Source organism: Typopeltis vanoorti, chromosome 24, assembly GCF_054136105.1.
Source record: "Typopeltis vanoorti isolate ZY-2024b chromosome 24, IOZ_Tvanoo_1.0, whole genome shotgun sequence".
Taxonomy (NCBI): domain Eukaryota; kingdom Metazoa; phylum Arthropoda; class Arachnida; order Uropygi; family Thelyphonidae; genus Typopeltis; species Typopeltis vanoorti.
The window spans coordinates 41,273,975-41,289,132 of record NC_143572.1 but is presented as its reverse complement, the minus strand read 5'-3'; the positions used below and the strand labels follow the sequence as shown (position 1 = coordinate 41,289,132).

The 15,158-nt window shown below is 33.8% G+C and overlaps 1 protein-coding gene across 1 annotated transcript in view; it reads left to right on the top strand.

Annotated features, from left to right (window-relative positions):
- The window catches only part of LOC150093127 (motile sperm domain-containing protein 2-like), a 227,228-nt gene that overhangs the window by 124,504 nt on the left and 87,566 nt on the right, over positions 1-15,158 (top strand). Inside the window, exon 7 of the mRNA XM_090414158.1 lies at positions 11,163-11,201. Within this exon, the coding sequence (XP_090270284.1) occupies positions 11,163-11,201 (39 nt within the window). The remainder of the gene's footprint in view (positions 1-11,162; positions 11,202-15,158) is intronic.

Sequence of the window (15,158 nt, the reverse complement as noted above, 5' to 3'; positions counted from 1 at the left end):
AGATGCAGAGTACATGCATATAGGCCTACTTGTTATAGGTGGCTTGACAGGTGAGATATCTGCATACCTGTGCTCAAATGGAGCTAACTTGCATGCTGACCTGCTGTAGTGTGTTGATTACATTTTGCTATTATAAGCAAAAATCTGTCTTCATGCTCCATGGTAGAGGATAACCTCTTAGTAAACATCTGGAACACATTCCATTGGTTTGAAACCTTGCCCAGAGTCTGGATACAATGCTATGTGAGATTCCAAACTCTGTCAATATCAGTAATTCTTGGCCTTCTTTAAGCTTTCCAATAATTCTTTCATACGTCATCTAGATGATGTCTGAGACACTGCAAGACATCCAAGTTTTCAAATTTATTCCTTCACGAAAAGAGCTTTCTTCAAACACAATTCGCTTAGCACAGTCTTTTGTCTTTCATCCTGTTGAGTGTTACCATATTCAAAAATTTGAAGGTGTACCTGCTATTTGCTCATAATCGTCAGTTAATCAAATTGCCACACTACTGATTTCAAGCATTACATAAATTCTGTTTATTACAATAAAATCACTAACAGTAAATGTAGCATATGGTTTAACATAATTGTAACATAGTTACAATTGAAGAACAAAGTATAATATGTGATGCATATGCTGGTACAAAAACAGGATACTGTGACAGGGTGGGATATATGCCTCTCGCCTTGCCACATGGTCAAGGGCAGGATGAGAGGACATATATCCCACCCTAGGTGATGGTGAGAGGACATTTCTGCTTGCCCTATAGTTAATACATAAGGAATATTTTGTTATTCCTCAGTAAAATGATAGACTATAATACATAGCAGGTTTTGAATTGCATGCCAGAGTTTAGCAGCTCTGTTTCTATATTTATTTTTTACCCTGCATCATTCCAAAAAAATTAAACTGGATTTGTTAAAATGGGTAAAGGTAAGAAACTGATAGAATGGAAGAATGCATAAACATTTGTGGAATCATGTTCTTATATTTCTTATTTGGAATTATATGGTAAAGCATTACTGCATTTAGCTCGTACTTGAAAAATCTTTCACTTTATATTGTTTGCATGCATTGAAGGAAGAACTGGCCATCTTTGAGATGTATAGAAACATTGTTTTTCAGAAGGGGGTGGGATGGAAAACAAAAGAAAAACTTTAACTTCAGTGATCACAGAGTTTTTCTGATATATACACAGTTTATAAATTGGCAAAAATAATACTCATTATAAATTATGTAGTTCTTATTGAAGATTTTGTAATCTATTTGTAAGCATACTGTTTTGCTTTGTGTGAAAGCCACTCAACAAAACTATAAAATATCCTCTCCCTTCCATCTCTCAAATAAGCAATGATTTTATTGATTCTCTGAATAAATATCAAGTAAAGTTTGAGCATCTGCATTTTACTTAAAAATTCTGCAAAAAAAAATTCAAATATAAAAATTCATCTACCTGATACAGAAAATAAGAATATGTCCATGCAATATATGATACATACGCTACAAATGATAGGCAAGTTAGCTACTACCTGTTGTGCTATATATGTGATTTTTCAAATTGATTGGCTTTTAATGTCATTAAAAACTTGATTTGCATTTGTTTTGTATGTTTAAGATATATGCAATATTCTGAGAGTTTCATTGATATTTAAATTGCAGTTATAATTAAAAATTTATTGTCAGATTTTTTTTTGATTGATAAATACATTGTTGAAGCTGGATTGCAATAGAAATTTAGTTAGTATAGGCATAAACTTCATTATCATCAAATTCCTGACATGTACCATCAAGAAGTGTTTAGAATATTATGATTGTAATGATATAACTTTTCATATAGGACTAACTTTCTGTCAACAATTTTCCCCCAAATTGTGGATTGTGTCAAGACCAATATTATCAGTTCTTATATTTGTCTTCTATATAGTTTCTAATTTTTTTTAGGAAATGACAATGTAAACTAGATTATTAATTATAAAAACTTTAATAACTACTTATATTTTGTCAGTGTTGCATTGCCATCTTCAGGGATCACAAACAATGATATGTGCATGCAAACACTTGCACTAAGCAAATGAGGCTGAAGAAAGCAACACAAGTCAGTCCTATAGTCCCAATTTAGACCATTAGGGGACACCATTTAGGTGTCCCCTAGTGGACTAAATTGGGTTGTCTTAGTTGTTGGGCTGACAATCTTAGAATGTATGCTTCCCAAATTTTAGGGCAGTTTCAGGCACTCAAATTTGTTGAGGTTTATAAAGAGCTGAGGCAGATTCAAGGAATATAGTCTCTTGTGCTTGTACTTGCCATGGTGTAATAAAGTGGCCTTCTTCCAGCCTATTCTGTGGTGGGTGTCCAAAGCATGGTCATCAAGTCCTGAGTGGCTATATTGTTGGAACCAGATGTCATCCATGTGTTCAGATATCCTGATATATTTGCTGTCCTGCCTGTTTGGCTGCAGTAGGACAGTTTGCAACTGCAAGGGATCTGGTATACTCCAGGTTGGTTTAGGGGAAGTTGCTGGTCTTTGGTGGAGCAGATAGGAGATGCCAATTTCTTGTGGTTTGTAACTGGTTGTGAGGTAATATTTCCTTTAGGATTTTTATTAATTTTTTGGATGTACCCTGGATATATGGAATGATAGATTTAGAGAAATCTCTGCTTTGAAAGGGGGGGGGGGCAGGTTACCTAGTTTAATTTTTGGAGTTGTAGCCATTGGCTAAGAAGGTGTTAAGGATATTGTCAAGTTCAGTACTTAGGGCATTGTTATCTGAACTAATTAATTTTGCCCTGTTATATAGGGTTTTTATAATCCTATATTATTGGGAGGGTGGGTGTGACTGCTGGTGGATGTATCTACCTGTATGTGTAGGATTTCTGTAAATGGAAAAAGCCAGGGAACCATCAGGCTAGCATGTAATCAGAATTTCTAGGAAAGGGGGACTGCTGTTTTCCTTTTCCAAGGTAAACTTTGTCCTGGGGTGTTGATTGTTAAAGTGGGTTATGAAATTGTGGAGTGTATCCAGGCCATGTGGCCAAATGAGAACACATCATTTGCGTAGCATAGCCAGACAGTAGGTTTATGTGAGGCAGAGTTTAAGGCTTTTTCTTCAAAGTTCTCCATAAAGAAGTTGGCCAGGGTTGGAGAGACATATATCCTCTAGGGATGTACAGGATATTATGCTAGTAATGATGTAACTTTTCATGTAGGACTATCTTTCTATCAACAATTTTCCTCCAAATCTTATTGTGTCAAGATCAATATTATCAGATCTTGGGACTCTGGGACCTACTTGTAATGCCTTTCTTCAGCCTCATTTACTTAGTGTGAGTGCCTACGTGTACATAATCATTGGTTTGTGATCCCTGAAGAGGGTAATGTAGCATTCCGAAATATAGGTAGTTATTAAAGTTTTTATAATTAATAATCTAGTTTATGTTCTAACCAACATGTAAGCTTATCTACAAGAATGTCTTATAAGGCACTTTTTACCATATTAATCCATCTACATCTTGTTATTCCTCAGTCTTTTCCTGCTAGCCTATAATAGAACACTTCTTTTGCTATTTTTTTCATTTTCCATTCTGTTTAAGTGACTGTACCACCTGAGATTATTTCTTCTAACACATTACCAAATGCTAATAATGTGAAGTTCTTTCTTAATATCCTTATTTATCATATGATATTGCTATTTCCATCTGTTCTTCCCTTAATCTTAGAATTTTCATATGTCACCTCCAGTCTTTGGTCAAGTGTTTATTTCTAACCAGCTCAATCCACTTGCTAAAATTAATTTGAATGTACTAAAATCTTTCTGAAGAGAAGATTGTGGGAATGTTAATTTTTTTTATGTGGGAACTGTAACCATTAGAAAAGTGTGGTGTATATGATTGTTCTGTTGCAAAAGATCTCATTGAAACAAAGGTTATAAACTCTGGATAAGTTTTTATGACACCATATTGTTCAGAGGTAGGGGGAGGTGATGAGAAAGTTTATTAAGAAGGTGTCTAGAAAGGGTAGACTATTATTAGTTTCCTTTTCCATAGTAAATTGGATTCTAGTGTGAAGGCTATTGAGGTGACATAAAGTATCTAATGTGTCTGAGTTATGAGACCAAATAGAAGTTAAAGATTACAAGTTCTTGGTTAATTTGTGATACCACCTTGGATGATAGTGTAGATCAGGGAAGGTAGCTCATTGTATGGTTAGAAGTGCATTGGACTCCAATGATAATAATAAACATGTAAGCCTACTTATGCAAAATGTGTTAACCAAAAGCTGGTTTGTAGGAAAAAGGCTAAAACTTGGCTTTTTTTATTAATTTTCGATTTTTAGCGATTTTATTGTTTCATGCACAGCTTTTGCACATTCTTTTCACTTGTTTAACCTTGAGGCACTAAGTATTAGCAACAGTGATGTGTCACAGATTTTTTTCAGTTAGTTTTTAGTTTACAATTGATACTTGTGTGCTACGGAGTTTTGCTTTGTTCGCCATTTATGAACATCTGCAGTTTTGTACTCTTTCAAAAAACTAAGCCTTGTTGTTACATTTGGTTACCCATCACAGTGCAAAAGAAAGAGAAGGTGATAGTAAGTGCGAATTCAATGACCAATGGGAAAATGAGTTCTTATTTATAATGAATCCATAAGGAAAACTGTTGTGCATTGTTTGTGAAAATACTTTCTCACATAATAAAACATGATCTTAATAGACATTATAAAACACATCAGACTGAAATAGAAGGAAAACCGAAGTTTGGGTTACAGAGAGAGAGAGAGAGAGAATCTTGTTTTTTTATATTAAATTAGTATAACACATGTATATTAAATGTTTATATTAACAGTTTTAATGGGAGTTTTTAAGGGTACAAGAGTTGTATGGTGCATTTGAACTCGTATGTGAAAAAATTGGCACATGGAAAGTAAAAGATTGGCCACCCATTGTGTAGATGCATAAATTACACAAAATTCAATAAGTCCCCGTTGCTTTTTCTTTCTTCTTTTTTTTCTATATGCTGATTTTTATGCTTATTATGTTTATAGTAAATTCTGTGATGCTATTGTGTATGAAGCAGAACATATCTGTTGACAGGTAGTGCTTATCACTGTTGATTTTGAAGTTTTTAGTTAACCTGAGCATATTTTTGGTAGTTCTAGAGAAGTTTAACATTATCATAATTGGTATTACTGAAACAAAGAAGACAAACAGGTGATTCTTCTAAATAACAAGGTGCCATATTCAGGCAGTGATGATCAGAGAAAGGAAGAAGTGGCTATAGTATTCAAAGATAATCTTGGATGACAAGCAATTTTGAGTAGAGCAATAGGGGCAAACATCAAAATAGGGATTGGACAGTGAGACTTATTTGTGCCTGTGGTTCAACAGAACATTCTGCTATGGAAGAAGTGGAGGATTTTTTTCAAGTCATTAATGAAGACTTCAGAAAAAGTGAAATAACAGCAAAGTGGGAAATGAATATTATTATAAGGGCACCTCCATGGAGTCTGAAGACTCATTGCAGGAGACCCAATCTATTCACACAATCTATTATACCTCTCCTTGAACCTATTAACAGACAAAGCACTCGCAACTGACTGTGGCAACCCATTCCACTCATTCACAACTCTCTAAACAAAAAAATCTAGTCCTCACACCCCTACTAACCACACCTTCAACTTCTAGGGATGACCTCTTGTTCTGGTCCCTCTAGCCAAGTGCTGAAACATTTCCCTTGCACATCTATCCTATAAAACCCTTTAAGCAACTTAAATGTTTCTATCATATCCCCTCTTTTTCTTCTATCAGCCAACTTCTGCAATCCACACACCTTCAATCTATTCTCATAGGGAACATTCCATAGGCCACTCACTATCTTCGTCACTCACCTCTGAATCCTCTCCACCACTTCCTCATCCCCCAAGAAACACAGGGGACTGGACTTGAGCACAGTAATCCAGATATGGGTGTAATAAGGCATTACAAACAGAAAGAACAACTTCCTTATCTCTACTTGTTAATGTGTTCTTCAATAGCCAAGTAATCTTATGTGCTACCTCTGCAACTGGGAGAAGAAATTAAGTCCTGGAAGGCAGTGTTAAACGAGTAGTTGCAGTTGTAAAAACATAGTCCAGTAGAGGACTTGCTTTGAGGGGAAAGGATGACATTTTTCGGTTCTGTGCATAATGGAAATGTAATGATGTGTTTAGAATTAATTAGTGAATTTTATCCCTTTCTTACTGAGCACATTGCCACAAGTGGGAAAAAGGAAAAGGTTTCATTTCCTATCTTTCCTTTGCCACATATGAGGAATTTTTAAAATAATGGGCAAGAAAGTAATCAAATTTATTGTGGAAGAACTTAAAATAGCTAAGTACTATTCCAAAAGTGTTGACTCAACACCAGACTTGTTTCTTGTTGATCAGCTGTCCTTCATTGTATGATATGTGAAAGAACATGGAACTCCTGTGGAGCATCTTGGGTTTCATTCCTAACGTAAGTCGCAAATCTGAAGAGTTACAATAGGCGGTTTTGACTTCACTAAACGAGCTTGGAATTGATGTAGCAAATTGCAGAGAGCAGGCAAGTACACAGGATTGCAAGCAAAAATTCTTGAAATCCATTGGCAGAATTCACACTGTGCACTGGACATTTTGTCTCTAATTGGTACTTGCGCTGCCGAATCCTGTCGGTACTCTTCCGCATTTTTTGATGTCCTTCAGAAACTGTACGTATTTTTCACATCTTCAACACATTGGTGGAGTGTTCTAAGAAAAGCACCTGGAAACCTCTGCAAACGTCCTTCACCTACTCGTTGGTCAGCTCGTGATGATGCCTGTCAGAGTCTTTGTGAGGAATGCAAGGAAATAATTTCCACTTTGTCCGAAATTGAAAATGATACCACCCAGAAGAAAGTTAAGATGTGAAGCAAGTGGAATTCTATGGTAACTTCAGTCACTGGAGGTTAAGATCATGACCTGCCTATGGGGTGATATTCTTGCAAGAACAAATGCCACAAGCAAGAAATTACAAAGTTGTAAACATGGCTATAGGAAGTGTTTGTGAACTGTATGGGTCCCTCGAAGAATATTTCAAAGAACTAGAGTTACTCTGAGTCCTATGAAGAACAGGACAAGAAACTTAGTGGAGTTGACTTGTATGAGGAAGAGAAAAAGAGGAAAAAAAAAGCCCACCAGGTTTTTTGACGACAGTGCAGATGAAAGTAACGAAAATGAAGAAGAGTACAATCCATCATTCAGTTTCAAAACTTGATACTTATGACACAATTTTGCACAGGCTCTCATTCGAAATGAATCGAAGAAAAGTGTCGTATGAAAACTCCTCGTAGGATTTCTGGTTTCTCACACCAGTGCATGGGATATGTGAAAAGGACGTCATAAAAGGGACAAAAAAAACTTCAAGAACACTTTTTGACTGATATCGAACCTGAATTTGTAAACGAATGTCTGCACTTCAGAGTGCACCTGAAATCAAGTTGTCTAGAAATAAATACATTCCTACAACTTTCACAGAAAATTCAACAGGAAGCCCTACAGTTGAAGGCCAGTTCTCATTGAATTCTGATGACTCAAATTTTGAAGACTCTACACTCAAGGTAGCCCCTGAGTTTCAAATAACTTGACAAAAAATGTGACACAAGCACGTTACAAAAAAAGTTTATCATTTTATATTATAGAGTAGATATTACGAATTTACAATATAAATAGGTTATGTTTGTAAATCAACATGTTCATTAAATATGGGGGTAGGAAATACCTAAATATGCCACTGCGGTCAGACTTGAACATGCTTTAGTTATCATTTCACAGAATCAAATGGGGGGGGGGAAGAGGGCTATCCCTCACCACAGCAAATAGCAACTTGATAAACTTTTTTGGAATCAGCAGCAGATTAAAAAAAAAATTAAATTAATTAAATAGGCATGGTCACATGAAAACTACCCAACATTTGGAAAATAATGATCTATTGTGCTGTCATAATATCCTGCACCTCCCCGTCACCCTGAAGATACAGATCAGGAATTTAATGTTGTTATGGTGATTTGGGAAACAGTAATTCTCCACATTCTCTCAGCCTTGGGGCTAGCCTTCACTACTATGGGTGCTCAATAGACTTGGGTGGGAAGTCTGTTGAGCATCCATACAGGGTATTCATCTTAGAGCTTCAGTATCTTCGTGTCTAATATCTATTACTTTTTTGTGTATTGTTACTAGGGCTACAAAATTATGCAAAATCCTATTAATCACAAAAAAATGGACTGACTCAAGACTCTCCATCTTTTTAATGATATGTCCCAGTAAATTATTGCTAGGAGTTCCAGAATGTGATCAGCATCACTGATCACAATATTTCCGCTCTATGAAAACCATTCCAAGAAGTCTATAAATAATAAGAATAGGAGCAACATTGGAAACTTTTTTTTTTGGGTGGAGCATAATTTGTTACCATAATTTTTGTTACTAGAATGGACCTTTATGTTATGCATATTCTGTGTTTTCTTAACACATTTTGAAAGTCAAATATTTCATTTAGTAAATTATTTTTGATTAAATGAAAAAATATTGTATTTTGTCTGATCTGCAGCAGCTCACATCATCATCATATATATCGAGGATTTAAGCCTAGCATGGCCTGTTCCGGCCTTAGAAGTCATCTTTTAAGAGGGCGTCCTGGTTTTCTTTTTCCTAATGGCTTGTACTTTAAGACTTGTTTTGGTAATCTTTCTGTTTTCATTCTTTGAACGTGTTCCATCCATTTATGTTTATATTTTTTAATTTTTTCTATTACTGGTTCTTGGTTTAATTCTTTCATAATATCTTAGTTTCTTTTGTGATCAAATAGGGTATACTTTGCAGTTTTTCTCATAAACTTCATTTCTGCTGCTGTTAATCTTTGTTTTGTCTTTTTGTTTTATTGTCCAGATTTCGCTTCCATACATTAAGACCGGTAAGGCTAATGTATTGTATACTTTTAGCCTGGTTTGTTTTTGAACTAGGTTTGGTTTAAATATAGAGTTAATTACACCTGTTATTTTCAAATATTTTGCAGTTTTTATGTTTATATCTTTTTCATTTTCATGTTATCATCCTAGGTAGTTAAATGAATTCACCTGTTCTAAGATCTTGTTATCTATTACTATTTTAGTTCTTGCTGGATCTTGTCCTTTAAAGGCCATAGTTTTTGATTTTTCTGTTGATATTATCATACCATAATCTTTGGATATCTCATTTAGATTTAAAATAGCTTTCTGCAAGTTATCTTCAGAATTTGTAATTATTATTTGGTTGTCTGCGAAGAGGAGAGTGTTTAAGTTAACTGTAGGTGAAAGTTTAATTCCTTGGTGTAAATTTTTACTCCATTTTATTATTTCATTTAAGTAGATATTAAAGAGTTGCTGAGAGGGGACATCCCTGTCGGACCCCTTGGTTTATCTCTCTTGTATATGATAGCTCATGATTTAATCTTATTTGTATTTGATTATTTTCATATATACTTGTGATAGCTTTTAGGATATTATTTGGTATTTGTCTTTCTTTTAATATGTTAAATAATGTTTCTTTTAACGTTGTCAAATGCTTTTTCAAAGTCAATAAATGCAATGTGTTTCCAAATTATATTCTCTTCTTTACTCGACTATTAATTTTAGGCAAAAGGCTTGGTCTATACATGATCGTCCTTTTCTAAATTCCTGTTACAAAATACATAGCTGAATCTTAAATAACAAACTAATGAAATATTCCGAAAACTTTATTCTAGAGGTACAGAATGGATTTAAAAAGGACGATCATGTATAGACCAAGCCTTTTGCCTAAAATTAATAGTAGAGAAAAGAAGAGAATATAATTTGGAAACACATTGCATTTATTGACTTTGAAAAAGCATTTGACAACGTTAAAAGAAACATTATTTAACATATTAAAAGAAAGACAAATACCAAATTATTTAATATGTTAAATAACGTTTCTTTTAACGTTGTCAAATGCTTTTTCAAAGTCAATAAATGCAATGTGTTTCCAAATTATATTCTCTTCTTTTCTGTACCTCTAGAATAAAGTTTTCGGAATATTTCATTAGTTTGTTATTTAAGATTCAGCTATATATTTTGTAACAGGAATTTAGTATACTGATACCTCTATAGTTTTTAGGGTAATCTCTATTACCTTTCTTAAAGATAGGAATCACAATTGCTTTTTTCCATTCTATTGGGGGGATACCAGTTGAGTAAATTTTATTTAAAAATAGCAAGTCTTTTTTTGAATCTTGTTCCTGTATATATATATGGTTCTGAACCTAGCTTATCTTCTCCAGGTGATTTTCCGTTTCTTGTTTCTTTCAGGTTGATTTCTAATTCTTCTTCAGTTATTTCCTTTTCATTTTTGTTAATTGTTTGCCAGTTGTCTTTTTTAAAATATTTGTCTGTCCATTCTATTTCATCTTCTAATGCAGCAGCTTACATACCGACACAAATCTACCCACCATGAACGAGTAGCCAAATGTTTGTCAAGCCCTGGTTTATTGTAGATTTTATATTGTATCCCAGATGTCTTTCTGAGAGATTAAATATTGGGACTATTACACCTATGTTTAATTATTTTATTGTGCTGTTTTCATTCTATTAAAGCTCAAAATGAGAGAGAGAAATGATTTTGAATGTATGGATTTGGACATCATCACTATATGCAACTTCTGATATAATATAGGCTTGTATAGTATTGCAATCTCTTGACTATATTTAAAACAGGAACTTTATTTTATTTTTAATTGTTTTGCTACATAATATTGGACAGAAAAGAAAAGTGAAACATATATTCAGAAAGCTGAAGCTTTTGTTCAGATTCTATTAAAATTGGAACAAAAGCTTTAATTTCAGTTTCTTTTAAAATAAGGTTCAATAATTTTTCAGTAATACAGCAAAAGTCTGAATCTTAGTATGAATAACAGTATGCAATCATCTTTTATAGCCCAGGTTTCTGATTTGTGAAACTTGAAATTAATTTCACAAATCAGTATTAATTAATGAAGCCAATTTTTATTTGATTCGAATAGGTTTTTGAATAATTTTATTTCTTCTAAATTAAGTATAGAAAATGTTATAATGCTATTAACTGATATGATTTAATATAGTTGTTTCTTTTTTTTAGGTTATATTTTAATCTTTGATATGCCATGGCTTTTCAATGGTAAGATTTTAAGTACTTAATCTGGATATTTAAAAAAAGTTATAGAGCACATTCATTATTTAAATAATTCCACACTCTCATCATCATCAAATTCCTGCCATGTACCCTCAAGGGCTGTACAGGATATGATAGTACTACATGAAAAAAATTACATCATTACTAACTTCCTATCTACAATTTTCCTCCAAATTAGTCTGTTACTTGTCAAGACTCCAACATTATCAGATCTTATATTTCTATCGTCTAAGGCACTTTGTACCGCATCAATCCACCTATATCTTGGTCTTCCTCTGGGTCATTTTGCTGCCAACCTGGCAGAGAACACTTGTTTTGCTAATTCCACAAATAATTCCACACTCTTTAATTATGAATTTAGCAAAACAGAACAAACCAGAATAATGAAACCTGTAGTCATTTAAAAGATAAAAATAAATGCATATTAACACGTGTTTTATTTTTAGACAGTTTACCATGGGAAGAATAATATTAGCAGAATATGTCATTTAGTTTAATTAATAACCAGAATTATCTTTAGTTTTCTTTTCTAACAGAAAGTCTCAAGGATTTTAATTTTAAATGAGGATTAAAATTGAGAGAACTCAATACAAAATTATATTGAGCAACCAAATGAAGATAAATAGAACTGTGCTTTAGTTTTAATTAACAATATTTGAAGATGCATATTAACTCCTCCATTCTTTTCCAGTAGTTATATTAAAAAAAATACATAAGAGGTTGAAATTTTATTTTATGATTTTGTTAATAAAAAAAAAAGACATTTTTACTTGTGGCTAGGGAATATTTCAATTTATTGAAATATTTTATTTGAAGTATTGTGAAAAGGAAAACTTCATTCTTTACAGTATGTCTTGTTCTTCATGTAGTTGGAAAATTGTGTATAAGTAGACTAGTCACAAGGAGTCAATGGTTTTGAACAAAAATAAAATGTTCCTCTTAGAACAATTCAAGGTAAACTTTTTTCTAATTCCACGAATTAATGGATAGTAATTTTTTATTATTGTGAATTTTTTATCCATCTAGAGAGCTATCTGGATTGGAACAGTTCATTTCTTCTTCTGAAGATAAATTTCTGGGTCAGAGCAAAAAATTTCACTCAGAAAATAATGCTCTGTCTGAAAAACGCATATATGCACACACACACACTAATGCACACACACATATATATACTTTGTGTGTGTGGTGTGTGTGATATTTGAACCAGAACAATTTGCCAAAAAGTGAAAAAAAGTTTCGCTCCTGTGGATTAAATTCTAAGATAGATATCCTAGAACCTAAACATTAATTTTTTTTTCAGTAGGATAGAAATATGTTTATAAAAAATATGGTTCCACTAAGGAATAATTATCAGAGGATTGAAAAGAATTCATTCTTTGGATATTTATTTCAACCCCTGCTAGTCTTGAAGATACTTCACTCTCAAACTTTGTTTGCTTTTGCTTGGGTATAGGATAAAAACAAGAATATGATTTCTTTTTTAGTATAATTTACTTTGTAACTAAGTGGATAACTTACTACAACCATCTCTGCTTCTGTTCCTCCTCACTTTCACTAACAATTGATTGCGTGGTTTTCTGTTTGACACATCTGCATATGAATCTCCAGGGCAGTTGCCTCATTAATCTTGTCTGATAAGTCTTGTTGTCCAGATGTTCTCTCAAATTATGCTTAAAATTTGTACCTCAGAATTAACACTAATCCTGTATCACCTATACTTATATGAACTGTTGCATTTATCCAGCATCTACCCAACAGCACATGGAAGCAAGCTTTTATCCAGCCTGTACCTAAGGTCATCAGCTTAATTTTTTTCTCAGCAGTAATGGTTAGATTGAAATAAATACTGATAATTTTTAATATAGAACTTAAATTTCATCCAGCCAAAGTGGAATTATTATTTCAAAATTTCTTTACCAAAATTTTCCAATAAAAGTGATCCAGCTGTATCTGAAAATCGATTGTGCAGACAAATTCAAGTACATTTCTTAAATATATTTTTAATTAGTAAAGATTCCATGTGATGAAGCATCCAGACCAATACATTGTTAGTGAACCCTCTACATTGATTATAATATATTTACACTGTAAATTACAAAATGCTGATATTCTGATGTGAAAAACAAAACAAAAAAAAAAAAGGTGAAATTGGAATGCATGCCCTGATAACAATCACTCCAGACATATTTTGAGAACACTTGCAGGTTACTCCACAAAAAAAAAAAAAAAAAAAAAAAACTCTATCACAATAAATTCTCTTCCATATTAGTTTCCTGTAGCTGAGTACTTAAATTTTGTACTTATGTGTATAATCATCACTTTTATGGCTTTTATTATTAAGAGAGACCTTCAGGGAGTTAATGACTCATTGAGAGAAGCCACATATTACATGCACCAGCTATCATACTTATTCTTGAATTCATTCACACTGCTTGCACACACATCTAATGGCAATCCATTCCAATCATGCACCACCTATGAAAGAAAAAATCTTGCCCTCACCCCTTTCTTAGTGGCATTCATTCTCAGCTTCCATTCTCTTGTGCTTTCACCACCCTCCATAAAATGAAAAATTCAATCTACTGAAATCCTGCATGATCCTTTCAGAAGTTTGTAAGTCTTAATCATATTGCCTCCTTTCTCCTGTTTTCTAGTGTCTGCAGTCTACAAATTTTAAATCTGTTTTCATAATCAGTATTCCACAATCCTGAAATCATTTTTAACACACTCTCCTTTTCATTCTCCCCACTGCATCAGAATCACAACAGAAACCAGGAGATCAGATTAGAGCACAATATTCTAAGTGAGGTCTTATGAAGGCCTTTTAAAGAGGCAGAAATACATCCTTATCTTTACATGTGAAAGTTCATTTCAACATTGCAATTATCTTTTGAATTGTATGTGCAATCTTTGCTACATGGTACCCTGAACTTGAACTTACTATTGTTGATCAGAAACAGGTGACCTCATTCTACATGACGTCACCATTCCAGAGTCTAACAGTAAACATAAATAAGCATACTTATCATATAGCACAGTGTGACTATGTTTTCATAGGAAATAACATCTTGTAAATTAAATTTTGAACAGTTTGAATTGAAGTTAATGTATCTGTATATCAAATGTAACTGTAAGTCAACAAAAAGGGGCAATTGTAAGAGAAATTATTAGTGATATTCTACACGTAAAAGAATGTAAATTATTCGGCAAGATGGGGCAAAGGTCGCCCTAATGCTACAAGAGGAACATAAGCGCCCACGGGTGTTACATCTGAGAAAATATCATGATGCATGTATTCCCAGAATTAGAAAGCCCTGCATGAGGATCGGTGAGGTCACACAGTCGGGGACCAATCAGCAGGACGAATGGAGAAATTAAACCGGAAAGGTGGCGCTCTTGTGGAGCGTATAAAACCCGCAACACGGAGTGACCCCCCTCCCTCGTTTTGTTTGTTCCTGTATTTTCACCGTGTGCTACAAGTGTTCATCGTGGTTCAGTTCTTAATTTTAAGAGCTGACCTTCGAGAAGTTCCAGCATGGCACCGCCACAGAGCACGGCAAGATCGAACGTAGGCCGTCAATGAGAAGAACCGTTGACGTAAATCCATACCAAAGAAACAGCACCCGATTCAGGAAGAGCACATGAATCCCACGTGGCGGTAGAATCAAGATAGCCAGATTCTTCACAAAGAAGGAAGGATGGAGAGAAACTGAAACAGTGTAGATAAGTACTTTCATATATTCTAGCCCCTTTTTGAGAAATTGACTAACAGTACGGAAAAGAGTGTGCTCCAAATATGTGATAAAAGGAAGTACGAAGAATTGCAATTTATGTGAATAACTCTATACCTTTGGACTGAATTATAAGAACTATTAGTCTATTTGATATTTTGTTGTGATCCACTCGAGGGAAAATATTAATGTGCTAATTGCCTAGCGGGTC